The sequence below is a fragment of the Phocoena phocoena genome, chromosome 14 (genome assembly GCF_963924675.1).
Source record: "Phocoena phocoena chromosome 14, mPhoPho1.1, whole genome shotgun sequence".
In the NCBI taxonomy this organism is placed as follows: domain Eukaryota; kingdom Metazoa; phylum Chordata; class Mammalia; order Artiodactyla; family Phocoenidae; genus Phocoena; species Phocoena phocoena.
This window is the reverse complement of record NC_089232.1, coordinates 54,603,266-54,621,129: the sequence shown is the minus strand read 5'-3', so window position 1 is coordinate 54,621,129 and position 17,864 is coordinate 54,603,266. Positions and strand designations below refer to the sequence as shown.

Here is a 17,864-nt window from a genome sequence, read left to right as displayed (position 1 = left end):
TAGGTACAAGTTATGGAAGAAAAATTAAAAGCAGCTAATATTCAAACCAGTGAATCAGAGACGAGGTTGTATAAAAAGTGTCAAGATCTGGAAACCCTAATACAGGAAAAAGATGACATCATTCAAAACTTGGAACTGCAACTTGAGGAGCAGGTTAGGAAGAATTTGATCATCAAAGAGTCCTAAATATGCGCATTCATTTATGCATAATCGCAAAGATTAAAAAGAGAGTCAAAATTTCTAAATTTTGATCAGAAATCTTACTTGGTGACCCCTAGGACTACATCACATTACTGGTGAAAGGTGCAAGTTAAATACATTCACTTTAAATCCGGGGTGATTCCAAGGCAGTATCTACCACTTTTTGGATGTGACAATACTCCTTAAGTTGGAAACACTTGGTTATCAGCAGGTATTTATGTCTGTAAAATGTTTCCAATAAATTTTTGCCTTAGATTGTTAGGGTGTTGGAAATGTTTATGGAAGGTTAAATTTTAAACATGTGTTTGATTTGACTCTAATCCTTCTGCTTAGAAATGTGTATACTGTTTTTAAACCACTTCATTGAGATCAAGTATAGTATTTAGTTTATTTTTTTTTAATTTTTAGGAGAAAAATTGCAGTAGGGTTATTTACTTAAAAGGTCATTTAGTGTCATTTAAACATGACCACTATAGAACTGTTCAATGTTTAATCATTTTTTTCATTTCTCTGGCGTCAGTGTTCCTTTAGGTCAGTGGCTTTCAGCCTCCACCCACTAGGATTTATATGATAGTCACGCTTTCAGTAGTTTTGTGACCATAACCAGATTTAAAATTTGGTGGATGTGAGCTAGAGTTTCTCAATCTCTATTTTTTTCTGGACCTTCTAAAACTAGCACTGGAGGGGAAAATAAGCCGTTCTCCAGAGGAGATTCTGATTCTCCTCTCCCCAACCTGGTTGAACTCTATTCCACTGTTCTAAACCTAGACTATTTCCAGAAATGGTTTATTTTGTGGATAAATTCAGTGGATTGATTTTGGTATATGATCTTTCAGAGAAAGGGAATAGCAGATGTTAAAGCTAGAAATATTTATGTACACTTTTATTACTGTTCTGCTGGACAGCCATTCTTATTTTTTCCTATGTTTGGTAATTTAAAGGCAGACGTCTTAATTTGGAAACAGGTTTTAAGTGGACTTACCTTTTATGTCTATGACTGTAACATTTCCAGACCAGTGAGCTTCTGTTTGAACTAAACAAACTGCTAATGTTATTTCAGAAACAAATAAGGATTCAAGAAGCTAAAATAATAGAAGAGAAAGCAGCTAAGATCAAAGAATGGGTAACAGTTAAGTTGAATGAGGTATTTATTGCCATATTTGTCTTTTCTTTACCTTTTACTTCTTTTGAATAGATAAGTCATCAGAATATCTGAATGAAACAAAATTCTGATCAGTTGGTGGTGCTGCTGGCTTTTGGCAAACGTGAGATAGGTAGCTTTCACTTTAATGACTAATGTAATTTTAAAATTAAAAATATTGATAGACCCATGGTAATCAGTGTTAAGTAGCCTCATTCTAATTAGTTGACTAGTTCTAATAGTTAATTTTAAATAATTAGAGAATATATGTGCATATCTCATAAAATTAATATATTCAGTATCTGAGAAGTACACATTATTTAGTTTATATGGCAGATTAAATGCCAAAATAATTTGGTTTAAAATAGCTTTACAGTGGAGAAGGCATAGGGGTGAAAAACATTTAAAACTTTTAGCTCTGGAAACAAATATTAAAGCCATAATTATCTAGGCTGACGATCTGTGCTGATAAATTCATCTGATATTTACTTATTTCTTTTGTATTTTGCTTGTGTTTAATTAGATATTAACATTTTCTAAATGTTATAATTTACTAGTACATTTTAGAAATGTTATCCCTGTATAAAAGAAAACCATTATGTTCTTTTAGCTGGAATTGGAGAATCAGAATCTTCGTTTGATCAACCAAAACCAAACCGAAGAGATAAGAACAATACAGTCAAAATTACAAGGTATGTGCACTTTTGACTAAGATAGCCTAGTTGGATTTATTTGCTAGAATTTCACTATTGAGCGCTTGAAATATGACTTGCACAGCTAAGGAACTGAATTTTACATTTTATCTAATTTGAATTCATTTAAATTTAAATAGCCACATGTCCATATTAGCACAGCTAGACAGTAGTGAATAACCCAAAGGGGGTAATTTGAACGTTTAATTTCAGGTATGTTTACTTTTAAGAAAATCAGTCTTGTTATTTTCTATTTTCATTTTGTAGCATTGTGCTCAATGGTGATTGAAATTCTTACAACCTGAATATTTTGAGCAGAATTTTATAATGCGAATAAACACTTTGCATTTTCTAATGCTTACGGCTATTTCCTTTCTTTTTAACGTTAAAGCCAAAGGATGGGTGGTAGAGTTAATGATAGAGATTCACTTAATATGCTTTTCGTATGATAGTCACTCAAGTGCACATTGAGCTGAAGAGGAGGTAAGTCAGCAGGGTGTTTGGATAGCCTGTGCTTATTAGACCCATGGCCTAGTATAGTGCTTTTTAAACTTTTATTTAGCAGCAGAACCCTTTTTAAACAATTTTTTTTTCCTATAGAATCTCAAGGGATAAAATAGGTAAAAAACCTGTACTGGGTGATGGGTCCAGAGTTCTGCAGACTTGGTCTCACCCATGACTCTTCTTTCATTTCTTGCATCCTCTGCAACATTTCCATAAAGCCGTGGGGTTTCCTAGAATGCATTGGAAAAATACTGGCATGGTAGAAAGAACCTGGACTTTGAAGTCAACTTTAATGCCCTACAATTTAATAGCTGTGTTTATATCTCCAATTTTTTTTTTCTTACATCAGTAAAATCGTGACTGTAATAGTGTCTTACTGGTTTCATGGGGGGTTGTTGATTATAGGACATGTGAAAGCACTTTGTCTACTGCATGTTAGTACCTATTGCTGTCCTTTTGTTAAGGGACAAAACTCCTGTTTTCCCTCTCTTAATATTTCTGACATGAGATGTGTGGACGTTTTTCCCACACCAAGCAATTCTCCAATTCTCAACAGACACCGACTGGATGTCCTATAAATTTAACTCAATTCTGACTTATCTACTTGGATAGCACCAGATCCCTCACTCCCACAAAACTACCCACCAGCGCCTCCGAGCAGGCACTGAACACACACACAAACACACACTTCGGACAGAGTCACAAGTACAGGGTGGCATCCCTGCTTCTGTCCAACAGACTGTAAATCCAGGGTTCCCAAGATCCCTTCCTTGGGTTCAATAATTTGCTAGAGAGGCTCACAGAACTCAGTCAGACAGTTCACTTCCTAGATTACTGGTTTATTACAAAGGATGTAACTCAGGAACAGCCAGATGGAAGAGATGCATGGGGCAAGATACAGGAGAAGGGGCACAGAGCTTCCAGGCTCTCACTAAGTATACCTCCTTCCCAGCACCTCCACATGTTCACCAACTTGGAGCATCCTGAACCCCATCCTTTTGAGTTTTTCTGGAGGTTTCACTATGTAGGCATGCATGATTGATGAAATAATTGGCCCTTGGTGATTAATTCAACCTCCAGCCCCTTTCTTCCTCACCTGAACTCAGAGGTAGGAGGTGGAGGGTGAGGCTGAAATTTCCAACCCTCTTATGATTTGGTTGGTTCCCCTGGCAACCAGGCCCCACCCTGAGGCCATCTAGGGGCTTTCCAGAAATCACCTCATTAATACATACTCAGATGTGTTTAAAAGAGCTTGTTATGAAAACAAAAGACACTTTTATTGCTCTTAGGACATTCCAAGGGTTTTAGGAGCTGTGTGCCAGGAACCATGGATGAAGACCAAAATCTATTTCTTATATCACACATCACACATTTCCTCTACCTATATGATGAAAAAAATAGGTGTTCCTATAGTTGATCTGGAATTCCATGTTTATAATTAAAGTTTTAGGTCCTTGTGGTGTTCACCCTCTTTGAAATAGACTGGATGTATTAAGCCCCTTCACCAAATACTGTTTCCCTGATAATTCTTAACTTACAATTCTAGTCTTCACTGGCAGCCTTTTAGTCTTGGAGACTATGGATTATTGATCCTTGGAACCTCGGCTTTACTGGAGAAGAACAGACACAACATATGTAGATATAATATAATACTTTAAAAATATATATGTATATATGTGATAAAATATGTATATATGTGATAAAATATCATGAATTAGTTCTGTGAGCAATGGCAACATGAAAATATTAAAAGATACATCTGAAGGAATACACTATATAAAGGTATTTTTCTATACTCAATTATCAGTTGCTATTTAACTTAACCCTTTGGTGCTCTCCCAGAGTTGAGAATTTAATTTCTTTGGAAACTTTTCTTACTATCACTGGGATCTCCATGCTTTTGATCTTACAAGCAGCAATGTTACAATTCCTAGAAGATGAATTAAACCCATGATTAGGTGCTCAATTAATCACTCACCTAGCTGTCTAAATTCTCAATCTAGAGACTGCCCCCTCCCCTTTTTGTTCTCTAAGGAAGTGATTAAGGCTCTCCATGCTGTGGTCACCATAGACCAAGTCCCGTCATCTGCTTTATTATGAGAAGCACACTAAAAACTAAGATAAGCAAAAGTTATTCCAGTGATCATGTGATATTTGCCCCAGTGATCATCTAAATTTTCCTGGGTTGTCTTGGCAACCAAGACCTCAGTCCCTTTTTTCTCACTATTAGTAGCAATACCAAACAATCAAATTTTACCAGTACTTGATTGGTATTTACCAATAGTTGACGTTGCAAGAAGCTATAACTTCCTAGTTGTTTATATCTGGATTTTGGTTTGTTTGTTTGAGAACTAACTACTTTTAAAGGGATTAGAAATGTTTCTCTTTGCAGTTAAAAAATAGTTTGTGCATTTCAGAATATATAAACAGATTTTAAACACTGGTGTGTGATGCTAGACATTGAGGGGTCATTGTTCCTATACATAAATAAAGATGAACTTCAGGCTTTTTTTCTGGTACAAGGAGTGATTTGTCCACGTTTTTATATGCTTTAGTTCTCTGTTTAACAAATCGTTATAAAAAATTCAGATCTTCATTTTGATTAATGATCTTGCAGAAGTTCAAGGGAAGATGTTGTCCACTGTCTCCACACCGAAGCTCACAGAAGGCCAGCGTCTGAGCAGTCTGACCTTTGGGTGCTTTTTATCCCGAGCAAGGAGTCCTCCTCAAGTTGTAAAATCTGAGGAAACGAGCAAGATAACATCTAAAGAACCCGAGTTCACTGAAGGAAAAGACATAGAAGGTATTTATGGACTAGAGGAATTTACTTTGACATTTTTTTTAAAAAGGAAAAATGATTTGCTAAGATTAATGCAAAGACAGCTTAATTTTTCTTATTTTTTTCCTGACAACTTGATGTTTTATGAGACTATTTCTAAAGAGCAAAACAGCATTTAACTCTGTGTATCTAGTTATCTTGTGTGTTTTTTGAGACTCTCCGCCAATTATTTATAGGAAAAACTGGTTTTCCCTTCTTGATACTTTTTCCTGCAATAGGTAGCAGTAATAGTTAAAATTTTAAAATGTACAGTCATACCTGCTTGTTTTAACTGAGTTTTAGAAGTATGAACTTTCTATTCATTATTTATTTAAAATACAAAAATATTATCTAATATTCAATATGAAATTAAATGTGACACAGCAAACTTATAAAGAAAAAGAACACCAGGTGACAATTTAGTAACTGCTTTGATTTTCCCTTTATTGCCTCAAAGAGGAAAATATTTGCCAGATGTTTAAACTTTGGACCTGTGTGCAGATTTCTACCCTTCTTTTAGTCTTAAAGCCCCTCTAAATTTTGCTTAATTTTGCGGTTGCTGCTTTGCCACCACTAGTATGACTTTTCCCAAATATTTTTGAAAGACTTGAACTTGTATCTTCTCCATTTTCAGTTCCTGCTTCCTTCCTCCAAAGGAGAAAAATTATAGCCCTAAGAACTGTCTCTATGCTTGGTTATGAAACTCTGAAAACCATATGTTTTTCCATTCAGAAGGCTCCTTTGGTACTTGTTTTCATGCCATTACATGGATTTTTTTTTTTCTTTTTTGAGAAGTCATTTTAGTTTTTTTCCCACTTTCTAATAGTTGAGTACAGCTCGGTTCAGCTGAGGTTGCCTGTACTGCGGTTCTTGCTCATTTGCAAATTTAACAAACTGCCTGATACCAAATTGTGGAGTTTATTTGTTCAGCCTCTGTATCCTTAATTATGAAGCTCCTATCTATATTTTCAAGTTTTCAAAGTTTCTTTTGTATTCTTCAATCTAAATTTTTAGTTCACTGTTTATAAAGTCAATGGTTCGTTCTATTAATTATGTTATAAACAATAATAAGCCATATCTAAAGATATTTTTAAAGACTGTTATTTTTTATTGTAAAGACATATTTTGTATTTATGATTAAACCAAAAGTAGAGTGAATAAAGCTTTTCTTTGTGTATGTTTTCCTTACGGTTTTGCATATTTCATGTAGTGAAGCTTGGGAACAAAGTTTTTTTTTTTAAACTATAGCTTTATATTTATTATGTTTTAATTTATTTATGATAATTTTGAAGTTTAGTAGAAAGAGGGTGTCATTGTCTTTGCCTCTAAAATATAATTAATGATGTTCATTTTTTTAGTGGCTGCTTTCCTTGATAGTCAGTGTTGCCTTATTTTTCATTTTGCTTCTTGTATTATCTCGCCCTAGAATATTGTCAGTTTTATTTTTCCTTCATGTTTCTTTGTAAAAAGCAGTTTCATTTTGATATTATTCTATTGAAGTGTAAGGGCTCAGTGTTTTATAGAAAGCTTGTAGTTTTCAAACTTGGGTTTAAAAAAGGCATATGACTAAAAAAGGATAATGTAAATTAATTTGACTCATGTGGAAATTCCAGTTTGTACAATGTAGTTATATAAAGCTAAACATACAAAAAGATTGTATGATTAAAGGCAGCATGCCAATATAATGTATGCTTTTCTAGAAATGGAAATACCAGAAAAGTCTGTCGATAACCAAATTCAAGAAAACAACCGAGGTCAGAGAACATTGCATCAAGTGCCTTGTGTCTCAGAGCAGGATCAGAAAACAAGGACAAGCTTTGTGACAGATGGTGGCATATCCCAGAATTCTGGGGCTCCTGGGAGTGACTGGAGTTCCGATGAGGACGACGGGGGCAAAGGAAGATCCAAGTCCAGGTATACATCCACCCTTTCCAGCCACACATCAGAGGAGGGGGTCCAGTGTAGCAGAATGGGCAGTGAGACGTATCTGACAGCCTCTGATGACAGCAGTTTTATATTTGAAGAAGAGACTTTTGGCATAAAGAGACCAGAACACAAGAAACTGTATTCTTGGCAACAGGAGGCACAGTGGAGTCCTCTTGGAAAGGGAAATTATGAATCAAGTAAAAAGGAGCACGATAGTTCCTCAGACGAACTGAATAAAAAATTTCAGTCTCAGAGACTGGATTATTCATCTTCATCGAGTGAAGCCAACACCCCAAGCCCTATTCTGACCCCAGCTTTGAGTCCAAAGCATCCTAACTCATTCACTGGAAAAGGCACAGAACTAGTGCCGCCCTCAAACCTGCCACTTCCCAAATTAAGGGTTCCTAATGTTTTCAGCTTAAGTGTAGCTCTAGCCAAAAGACACCTAAGCCAGCCACAGTTAAGTTCCGACAGGATGTTTGGTACAAACAGAAATGCTATAAGCATGATCCGGCCACTGAGACCTCAGGAAACAGATCTTGATCTAGTTGATGGCGACAGTACAGAAATTTTAGAGACTATGGACACTAGTTGTGGTGATGGATTATTTTCCTACGGCTCCCTGGAGTCTCCGTGTTCAGACGACCAGGAAACCTGCAACTCAGCAAAGAAGGCGGCCTGTGGGAAACCTCCAACTCCTCCCCTGCACCGGTTTCCCTCTTGGGTAAATTATGTGTTGTGTGCAATGCACACACGCTCGTTTTTGCTCAATGCTCATTTTCAGGTTTTACTCTCCTTCTTCTTCTTTCTTTTCCAGTCCGGCTTTGTTCTGACAATTCCCAGTTTTTAGAATTCAATTTCCCCTTCCCTTTCCCGTGAACCAGTCGAGAAATAAGAGAAGGGTAAGACAAAGCAAGATCAAAATGTTACCTTTATTACTGATAAAACGGATTTTAGAGAATTGGTGGGCAAAGGAGCAAGTACTGCACCTGGGAAAAAGCTAGATTTATTCACCCAGGCCCAGGTAGCGCTTGACCAGCCACCACAGGCTGCCTCCAGTGAGGCCCGGCTCCTCTAAAGCTTACAGTCTAGAGAAAGAACAAATGGTTATTTCCTGCACACAGCTACTTCTCAATAGAAAGGAGAGGGGAAGGTGCCGGGCTTTGCATGTCCGGTTTCTCCTTCTAGGAATCACTGGCTAGAGATCAGGAATGTTCAATTTTTGGAGCTCCCTCCACATGGAAGGAAACATTGGGGTGGGGAAGAAGGGCTCTCTCTAACTGTATAATACTTGTGGGTAAATTCTGGATGAGGACACTTACTGGTCATCAAGTTCTGAACTTAAGTATTTACTTGATTGGCTTTAAGAGAAAGTTAATTTTACTCTTCATGAACTTATAAATCTATTGCTTTAACCAAAAGCATCTTCCTGTATATCTAGAATAGATCGAAATTTCTTCCATTGAAACACTGACCATTAATATAATAATTAACCCATTAATTGCGTGATTCTTCTTAGGAATCTCTAGATTAAAAAAAATTCTTCCTATATTTGAAACAAAGTGAAATTATCTGTTTTGTAGATTGAAGCTTTCCTTCACATATTGACATAATTTAACCTTTGGCCTCCAGAGAATCATCTGGGTTGTGGGATTTTTTGGTTTTCGGAGTCATGTTCTGTTATTATTTTTTATTTAGTGACCAATGCAATTTTAAGCAAATGAAGGCAACTGTGTTTTCCTAGTATAAATTCAGACCTTGAGATGTATCTGCTCTTATTTACTTCTAAAAGAACATTTCATTGCAAAGTCCACGTGAAACCGCCTGCAGTTTATTACTAAACTCTGGATAGCATAAAAAATGGACATTATTGGCATGTGAATATCTGGAATTCCAACTATGTTACCCTTTAGGCAGTTAGGAGTTGAAATTTTGCTTCTTTCATTATGTTGAGATTGGCAGAGATTTAGGTTAGACGTTCACTTTCATTTTATTTGGCAAACCATTTTTACTACTTTTTTGCCTTTTTCTCTTCTTGCCTTCTGAAACCATCCAGTTCTGAAAAAGTAGTATGTACCGCTTTGCAAAAGCCTTCTAGCAAACTGGCCAAGTTTGAGGTTTTATTTCTGCTTGTTGGGTATTTTCAAGTTTCAAGTTAAAGAGATACATTCTAGTCACCTCAATTTATGAGAGTTTAAGGATTTTTAAGAGTTTACTTTAAGGCATAGCCCATTCTTATTGAACTGGAATATCATTCCAAAATACAGTAGTCACTCTAGCAGGACAGCATGTAATGATTCAGGAGCACCTCTGATGGTCAACTCCTTAGAAAAACAGGTGATACCCACTGTCCCTGGTCCCATGGCTCAGCTTGTCCTCTCCTGTCTACAGTGACTGTCTGCTTCTCTCATGACTGCTAACTACTCTCCTTCGCTCTCTCATGGCTTGTAAGTACCTCACTTACAGCCTTATTTTTATATGTCTTTTTGTTCTGTCCACTCTGTTGTTTGTCTCTGTCTGTGTATCTCACCATCACACTCTCAAAGAAGCTGTGAGAGTGATTCATTCAGTCAGCCACTCTTCGAAATAAAGTGTCTCAGATGGTTAGAGATCTCCTGCCCATTGCCTCACAGGCCCCTGTCTAGCGCAGTCCCAAAGAGGACTGCCTTAGTTGCCCACTGTGCCCCGATCCAGATAACTGTCCAGGTTAGGTGTGTTACAAAGTTCAGGACATGGTGATCTATGCATTAGGAACAACCTAGAGTCCCTTTTCTCAGAGGGGGCAGGGCCAATAGCCTTCCAGTACCCATTTCAGAAATCTCTCTCAGAGAATAAGAGAAAGCAAAATAACAACCTACTTTTGGAACAAGATCCTATAAATTCCATTGCAGTTCTCAAATTCACTTATTATTTGACCTCAGGTATTTCTTCTACTTCATTGAAATGTACATTGAGATATGAAGGTGATAGCACTAAATGTTACTTTGTGTGTGCTTTCTGACTTCAAGTTTTGGCTTTCTCTTTTTCTTTAACCATATTCTAGAATGGTAGAATATTAAAGGTAATATTTGTGTCTAGTCAATGATAATAAATGGTTTCTGGCTTCATGTTACAGCTATTCAGAGTTTTCCTTTTTTTTTTTTTGACCATGTTCTGAAGTGGTGGAATATTAATGGTGGTATTTATGAATAGTCAGTGATTGTGAATAAGCTTTCTCTTACTTTTTTCCTGTCTGTTCAAAAGAATTTAAAATACCAAGCAAAAATTTGGGAACAAAGATAAATAATGGTGTGACTAATGGATGGAAGAAAATTCTGCAGTGCTGTTCACAGTGGCATATTTTAGTTGGCACTGGTGACAGTTTTATAATAATTCTGTGCTCTGGTGACAATTAAATGAAGCACAAATGAAAAACATGTGTATTGAAAGTAATTGTTTCTTTGCTTTAAATATCCAGCTTAAATCTCTCTTTTACATTAGGAAAGCAGAATTTATGCTGTAGCCAAATCAGGCATTCGAATGTCTGAGGCCTTCAATATGGAGAATGTTAATAAAAGTAAGTGATTTTGCATGCTGCAATGCAGGTGAACCTTGAGGACTTTATGCTAAGTGAAATAAGCAGTCACAAAGGACAAATACTGTATGAGTCCACTTATATGAGATATCTGACATAGTCAACCTGATAGAAAGAGAAAGTAGAGTTGTGGTTACTAGGGGTTAGCGGGAGTAGGGGAAGCGGAGCAGTTGCTTAATGGCTATAGGGTTTCAGATTTTCAAGATAAAAAAGCTTTGGAGATCTGATTCACAACAATGTAAATATACTTAACACTAACTGAACTATGCACTTAAAAATGGTTAAGGTGGTAAATTTTATCTTATGTGTTTTTTACTACAATAAAAAATGTTTTAAAAAATAAGTGATTTTGTATTGCCATTTCATTAGCCAAGAACTTCCTAACTGTCTAAAGTTATTGGAAAAAATACAACTTGGCCAACTTCCAGAAAATGCTTTCTGAGTTTGCTGATTTATATTTTAAAATTGAAATTCATGTTATTCAGTATAGGGGCACATAGATGTTCAACTCTTATGTAGCAAGTACCTCATGTTTTTACCCAAAAGAGGCTAAAGCTAAGAAACTGGAGTTTCAGCTGTTTAAAATTGTAAAACTATTGATCTCTATGTCTTCTTTTTCCAGAGTTTAAAACACATTCCTCCTTTCTTTCTTTTTTCAAAATACTATTATAGAAACAATGCATGTTCATTATGAAAAATAAAACCAAACAACAGAGAACTGTCTGGAATAAAAAGCAAAATTTTTCTGTGGTTCCTTCTACTGGCCCCCTCCCTATCCTACCTCTGATCTGTATCTTAGAGGTGACTATTGTTCTATTCCTTTTCAGCTATCCTCTGTTCTTGCCACTCAGGAAATATATTCTAACCTTTCAGTCTGAGGTTCACCTGATAAAGGTTTAAAAGTGACGATGTTTTAACACGTGTCAGTAATAGGTCTCTGAATAGTCAGAGAATATCTTCATAGGGTACTGCTCACTGAATCAGTCAGCAGGTGTTTGTACTCATTTCTGCCCATTGTGAGCTGGATGGAGATGCCAAAGAAATAAAAGTTAAGATCCTTGCTCTCAAAGAGCTTACAGTCTAGTTGGGGAACTAGCACACCTGAGGACATAATGAACCATGTAAGAGAGTGTATAATTAAAACTGTCATAAATGCCATAATTCTTCAGGTAGACTGTGTAATGAATATTGTATGTTCATCCAGTCTCTCTTTAATTGGAAGTTTTGCTAATTCACATTCATAAGAAATAGACATAAGCACTAGTTAGAAGGTTTGTTTTCTTAATCATTTTGTTTTCTGTTTCAGATTCTGTTGCAGTGCTTTCCTATACCACATCAGGACTTTATACATCACTGATATACAAGAATATGACAACCCCAGTGTACACAACTTTAAAAGGGGTAACTCATTATTGTTACTGTTAAACATGTGGGGCTCTTCATGATGAATCAAGGAAACTGTTTAGTCAAGCTCCAGATTCCATTCTTGACATTTTACATGGACTGTCCCTTTAAAGGGAGTTTTAGAAGTTCACACTAGCATATTATTAAAAGAGAAGAAATGGAAAGATCTAGAGAAGATATTTATTCTTATTGGAGTATTAGAGGTCTGATATGCTCCGTTTTTGTTATGCTACATGTGAGTCTCCACCCCCTCCATAGCTGTTAATTGTTTAAAGGAAATAGTATTAATGATGTAATGAAAACTCCTAATATAGAAAGATCTTTGTATCACTGCCAGGGTTCCCCTCCTTTGTGTGAAGTACCTAATTAAAATAAATATCAGAAAAAAAAGTATCATCAGGTATTAACAGGCTTATGTCCTTAGGAATCTTTTTTTTTTTTTTTTTTTTTTTTTTTTTTTTTTTTTTTTTTTTGCGGTATGCGGGCCTCTCACTGATGTGGCCTCTCCCGCTGCGGAGCACAGGCTCCGGACGCGCAGGCTCAGCGGCCATGGCTCACGGGCCCAGCCGCTCTGCGGCATGTGGGATCTTCCCAGAGCGGGGCACGAACCCGTGTCCCCTGCATCGGCAGGCGGACTCCCAACCACTGCACCACCAGGGAAGCCCAGGAATCTTTTATAATTGACAAATGCCTTGCTAATTGGAATTTGGGATTTAACAACGTGACTTTGATAATGGCAAAATATTTTCTTGTATTCCTTAAAAAAACTTATTCCATAACTTCTGGTAAAACATTCTATACCTAAAGAGAGCGGTGACTTTAAGGATGGACACAGGGAGGCTGTTTTGCTTTTCTTCAGAAGGCGACCCAGATAAGCAGCAACCCATTCCTGGATGACTCCTCTGGGTCAGAGGAAGAAGATAGTTCCAGATCCAGCTCCCGGACTTCAGAGTCAGACTCTCGCAGTCGGAGTGGGCCAGGCAGTCCCAGAGCAATGAAACGAGGTAAGGGAGAGTCTCAGGCATACAAGACAACTCCAAAAAATTCAGAATATTTAATGGGAATTTTATCTCTATAATAGGACTTAAAAAAAAGATCTGAGCTGCCTTCAACTCATAGTGAAAAGAGTATTCACCTAGGACTAAGGTGCTTATATTTTAGTCCTAATTCTCTTCTAAATTCTCTTTGTGATTCCAGACAAGACAGTGGTTTTGTTTGTTTTGTCTTGTTTTTTGTTTTTTAACCTTATCTGTAAAAGAGAGATCACTTCATTATAGGAATAAAGTGAGACACTTGGCTTAAATTAGGTTCTTCTTTTACAGTTACTGTGTGATTTTGGATAATTTATAGGATGGACTTATTTCAGCTAAATTTGTTGCACTGCTAAATGGCAGAAGAATATGCCTAAAAATGTGGTGGTTAATCTGATATTAAGATGGAAACCAACAAAAACTTACTTCGGGCATGTCTACGATTTTTGTAGATTTTGAAGAAATTTTTGGCATATAGGTTACAGAGAGAGCCAGTCACATTAAATGACATCTGTATTTTACAAAAGCCTTTAAAGCAGCACAGTATGTTGGTTTTCAAACTGTGTTCCGTGGAACCCCTAGGTACTCCCAAACCCCTCAGCTTCAACAGGAGCTGTTCAGCTCTCACTCATAGGTTTAATATTTTGGGCTTCCATCAGTCCCTTTGCTATATGACCTTGCCCCCTTGACAGCCAGAATCAGGTTATATCACACTTTTGCTCAAAACACTGCAAGAACCTCTTATAAAGACTATAACATGTTATGTGATTCTTTGATGTCTTCGACCTCAGCTCCTCCTTTCTTCTCTCTTACTCAGCTCTGGCCATCCAGACCCTTTAGCTGTTCCCGGAACATGCCATTCATTCCTTTAGTTCAGGACCTTGCACTGACCGTTTGCTCTACCTGGTATTCTTGCCCCAGATGTTCCTTTGCCTCCTCCAGTTGAGACACTGCCTTCTCAAGGAGATCTACCCAGAGCACACCATTCAAATGTAGTCCTTTGCCCTTCTCTAACTGCTAGCTCTTTTTATTCCCTTTAGTCAACTCTACATTTCATTTTTCCATGGCATTTGCTCCCTGGTTTTTGTCTGTCTCCCCCGACTAGAATCTGTGTTCCATGAGGGCAGAAATTTCTTCATTTTGTTCTCTGCTCTGTCCCTAGCACCCTGGGGCTAGGAGCCTGAGATTTGCACTCCAGCATTGCCTCTGCCTAGCTGTTTGACTTTGGACAAATCCTTTAATCTGTGGACCTTAGTCTCAGAGAATGAGGGCATGAACCAGGATGATCTCTGAGGTCCTTTGTAGATCTAAATTTCTGTTACTCTTTGAAAAATAAAGATATTACTATTATCACAGCCATTACTTGTCTTAGTCAAATAAATAAGAGGAATAATATAGTGACATTGTCCTAATGTTTCTCTTAAATGTTAATAAACACTTAAAAATTTGCCGCATACTGTAATGAATAATGACTTAAGTCCTTGATTTTATTTAATATTTTCAAAATCTCCAATTGTAGTGACTCTCCAAATGTGGCTTGCAACTTGTTTTCTAAAACGGCAAGTGAATTAGTGTGAAAAATGCTCCCTTGAATTTTACATTAGAGCTGCTGGCAAATGAAATAGTCTGTTTATATCTTTAAGTCTTATTGCATCTCTTTTATGAAAGATTTTCAAAATCTATAAACTAGTAGTATTGGACTTGTGTGTCTTTTGTAATGTGATGTTACTTTAAAAATGATTACATGTAAAGCAATTATACTCCAATAAAGATGTTAAAAAAAGATGACAAAAATTAAGCGCAGTAAAGTGTGATTGTACAAATCTTGATAAATTAAGGTTCAACATTTGTTTGCCTACATGCCAATATGTAAATACACATATTTTAAATCCTTAATAAAAGATAATTGTTAGGCTACTGCATACATTTTATATATGTAAAAATAGCTGTGCTTATAACATACCGAAATATTATTTATGTTCCTTTAACTTCCTTGGAGACTTGCATGATAGTCCTTACGCTTAAGTTCTGTTTTCTGCTTTAAAGATACTTCATGGCCAAAGGTATGGACTACATCTAGTCTAGGAAGGTTTATGATTTGGGATTAGATGTATTTCTTAGGAAACCTGACAGTCAGCATTTGGACCACCCAATTATTAAATACTGACTTGATTTATTTCTTTTTTCATCTAGGTGTGTCTCTCTCTTCTGTGGCTTCTGAAAGTGATTATGCTATTCCCCCAGATGCTTACTCCACAGACGTAGAGTGCTCACAGCCAGAGCAGAAGCTCCCGAAAACTTGCTCGTCTTCCAGTGATAATGGGAAAAATGTAAACACTGAATCAGTTTTTTTTTAAAACATTGATGTATCTGTTAGTTTGAGCCTCCAAAGGGAAACTTAAATATTTTTTTTAAATCTCTTTAATTAGGAACCACTGGAAAAATCTGGCTACTTATTAAAAATGAGTGGTAAAGTCAAGACTTGGAAGCGGAGATGGTTTGTTCTTAAAGGTGGTGAATTACTTTACTACAAATCTCCGGTGAGTGGAAATTGCTTGTTATTTAGAACTGAATTCCTCAAACTATAAATCAGACTCCTGATTGATTTTCTTCCATGTAATGCAATTAATTAGACAAAGCATTTCTTATTATGACTATTATAGGTAATCACTTTGCATTGGTTTTCTTCCTTTCATACAGAGTGATGTAATCAGAAAACCCCAGGGCCATATTGAACTTAGTGCATCCTGCAGCATTTTAAGAGGAGATAACAAACAAACAGTTCAGGTACTTTTTTTCCTTTTTTTGTATCACGCAAAACTCAGTTCTCAATTATGTAAGCTAATAGAGTGGAAATTGGGTGTTCAATTGTTTGTTTATTACATTTTGGGGTCAGTCTGATGTCCCAAAAATGTGTGAAACCCTAGGACTTCTTAGTTAAAACTATAATATAACCTGACCTGAGTATATGTAACTCTCCTCTACACTTTCTTTGCCCTTGATCCTTTACACGGTTCTTTCCCCACACTAACCCTCCCAGCCATTTTCTGTTCTCAAACTGTCAAGCTATTTTAGGGGAGGGTTATTTGATAAATGAATTCCCAACAAGATATTCATAATTTAATGTACTATTAAATTCAGAAATGTTTGCAATTTAATAGAGAACCGGAAAATGGCAGTTCTATGAACTTCAGAGGCTGTAAACCAAAGTGGGAAGGATATTGGTGAGCAGAGGGGCTGTCCTGGCTCCCACTGAGTCACATGGCAGAGGTAGCTGCTGACCATTTCACCCACACGTAATGCCAGTCTTGCTAGAAACCTTTGTTAAATTAAAACAAGCAAACAAAAAAAACAAGCTATCGAGACAGTTTGGTATGTATGATTTAAAATTCAGATGCTTTATTTCTGAAATGCCTTCAATAATCATTATTTTCTTATCTTGCTCCTTTGGAGGGTAGAATAGGATATTTTATTAGAAAGGTACATTATCAGTGTTTCCAGTGGATAATAGATGAGGACTGCCAAAAAATGTAGAAAGGAGAATCAGGGAAAACTTTGTCTTGGAGCATGGCAGATAAGAATCATTTGTAGGCTTCTGAAATATTTGGAATTTTTGAAATGTGGCTAATTTGAACTTGAGAAATTGTGAGTTCATAATATTTGGTTACATGTTTAAGAATTCCTCTTCTGCTGTATAGGTTTTCTTATTTTATTTATAATTCATTTCTTCATTTCCATAACAAATAACTTCCCTTTATTTGCTTAAAGTGTGTTATTTTATTACAGTCTGAAATCATTCTGCTCCTCATTTCAACAACCAGGAACCTGTAGCACATTTAAGGGAGAAAAGGAAAATGTAATGAGTAAATGAGATAAAAAACCATGACCCCAAAGCTTAATATTATAAAGAGTTTTAAAGTAAACAGAAGTGAAAAAAATTATTTCAGAAAAAGTTAATTGTCATTCTCACAAAGTGGTTAAAATATGTTACGTGATTTATGGAATCATTTATTTAGAGCCCAGGATTCAAGGTTCAGTATGTTTGTTTCCATGTTAGGTAGTGATGTTTGAAGAATGGACAAGGAAGTGCTAGTATCCTAAAATCTTCAGAGTTTCCTTTCCTATCTCTTTCTTATCCCATTCTAGTTGACCACTGAAAAACACACATACTATCTGACTGCAGATTCTCCCAATATATTGGAGGAATGGATTAAAGTGTTACAGAACGTTCTTCGGGTACAAGCTGCCAACCCCCTTTTCCTCCAACCTGAGGGCAAACCAACGGTGAAGGGATTGCTCACCAAGGTGGGGACTCTTATACATAGCGGTATCCCAGGCAGCGATGGAATTAGCCCCCGATCATAAAAAAGTGGGCATCAGAGAATATAAATATTGAGTATTTATGTTATCTTGGGGTGGGGAAGAGTGTTTTAAGTATGATACCAAAGACAAAAACCATGAAGATGAAAAATGATAAATTTGACTACTCTACGTAAAAAATGTAAATGTTCTTGGGAGCTCCCTGGCGTTCCAGTGGTTAGGACTCTGCTTTTCAGAACCTCTGCTGAGGGCC

The 17,864-nt window shown here is 36.5% G+C and overlaps 1 protein-coding gene across 1 annotated transcript in view; it reads left to right on the top strand.

Moving 5' to 3' along the window:
- The window catches only part of PLEKHH2 (pleckstrin homology, MyTH4 and FERM domain containing H2), a 99,607-nt gene that overhangs the window by 34,352 nt on the left and 47,391 nt on the right, over nt 1-17,864 (top strand). The window contains exons 3-14 of the mRNA XM_065891295.1: nt 4-153; nt 1,262-1,345; nt 1,953-2,034; nt 5,156-5,341; nt 7,057-8,006; nt 10,763-10,838; nt 12,163-12,257; nt 13,120-13,264; nt 15,485-15,621; nt 15,721-15,831; nt 15,992-16,078; nt 17,438-17,596. Of these exons, the coding sequence (XP_065747367.1) occupies nt 4-153; nt 1,262-1,345; nt 1,953-2,034; nt 5,156-5,341; nt 7,057-8,006; nt 10,763-10,838; nt 12,163-12,257; nt 13,120-13,264; nt 15,485-15,621; nt 15,721-15,831; nt 15,992-16,078; nt 17,438-17,596 (2,262 nt within the window). The remainder of the gene's footprint in view (nt 1-3; nt 154-1,261; nt 1,346-1,952; nt 2,035-5,155; nt 5,342-7,056; nt 8,007-10,762; nt 10,839-12,162; nt 12,258-13,119; nt 13,265-15,484; nt 15,622-15,720; nt 15,832-15,991; nt 16,079-17,437; nt 17,597-17,864) is intronic.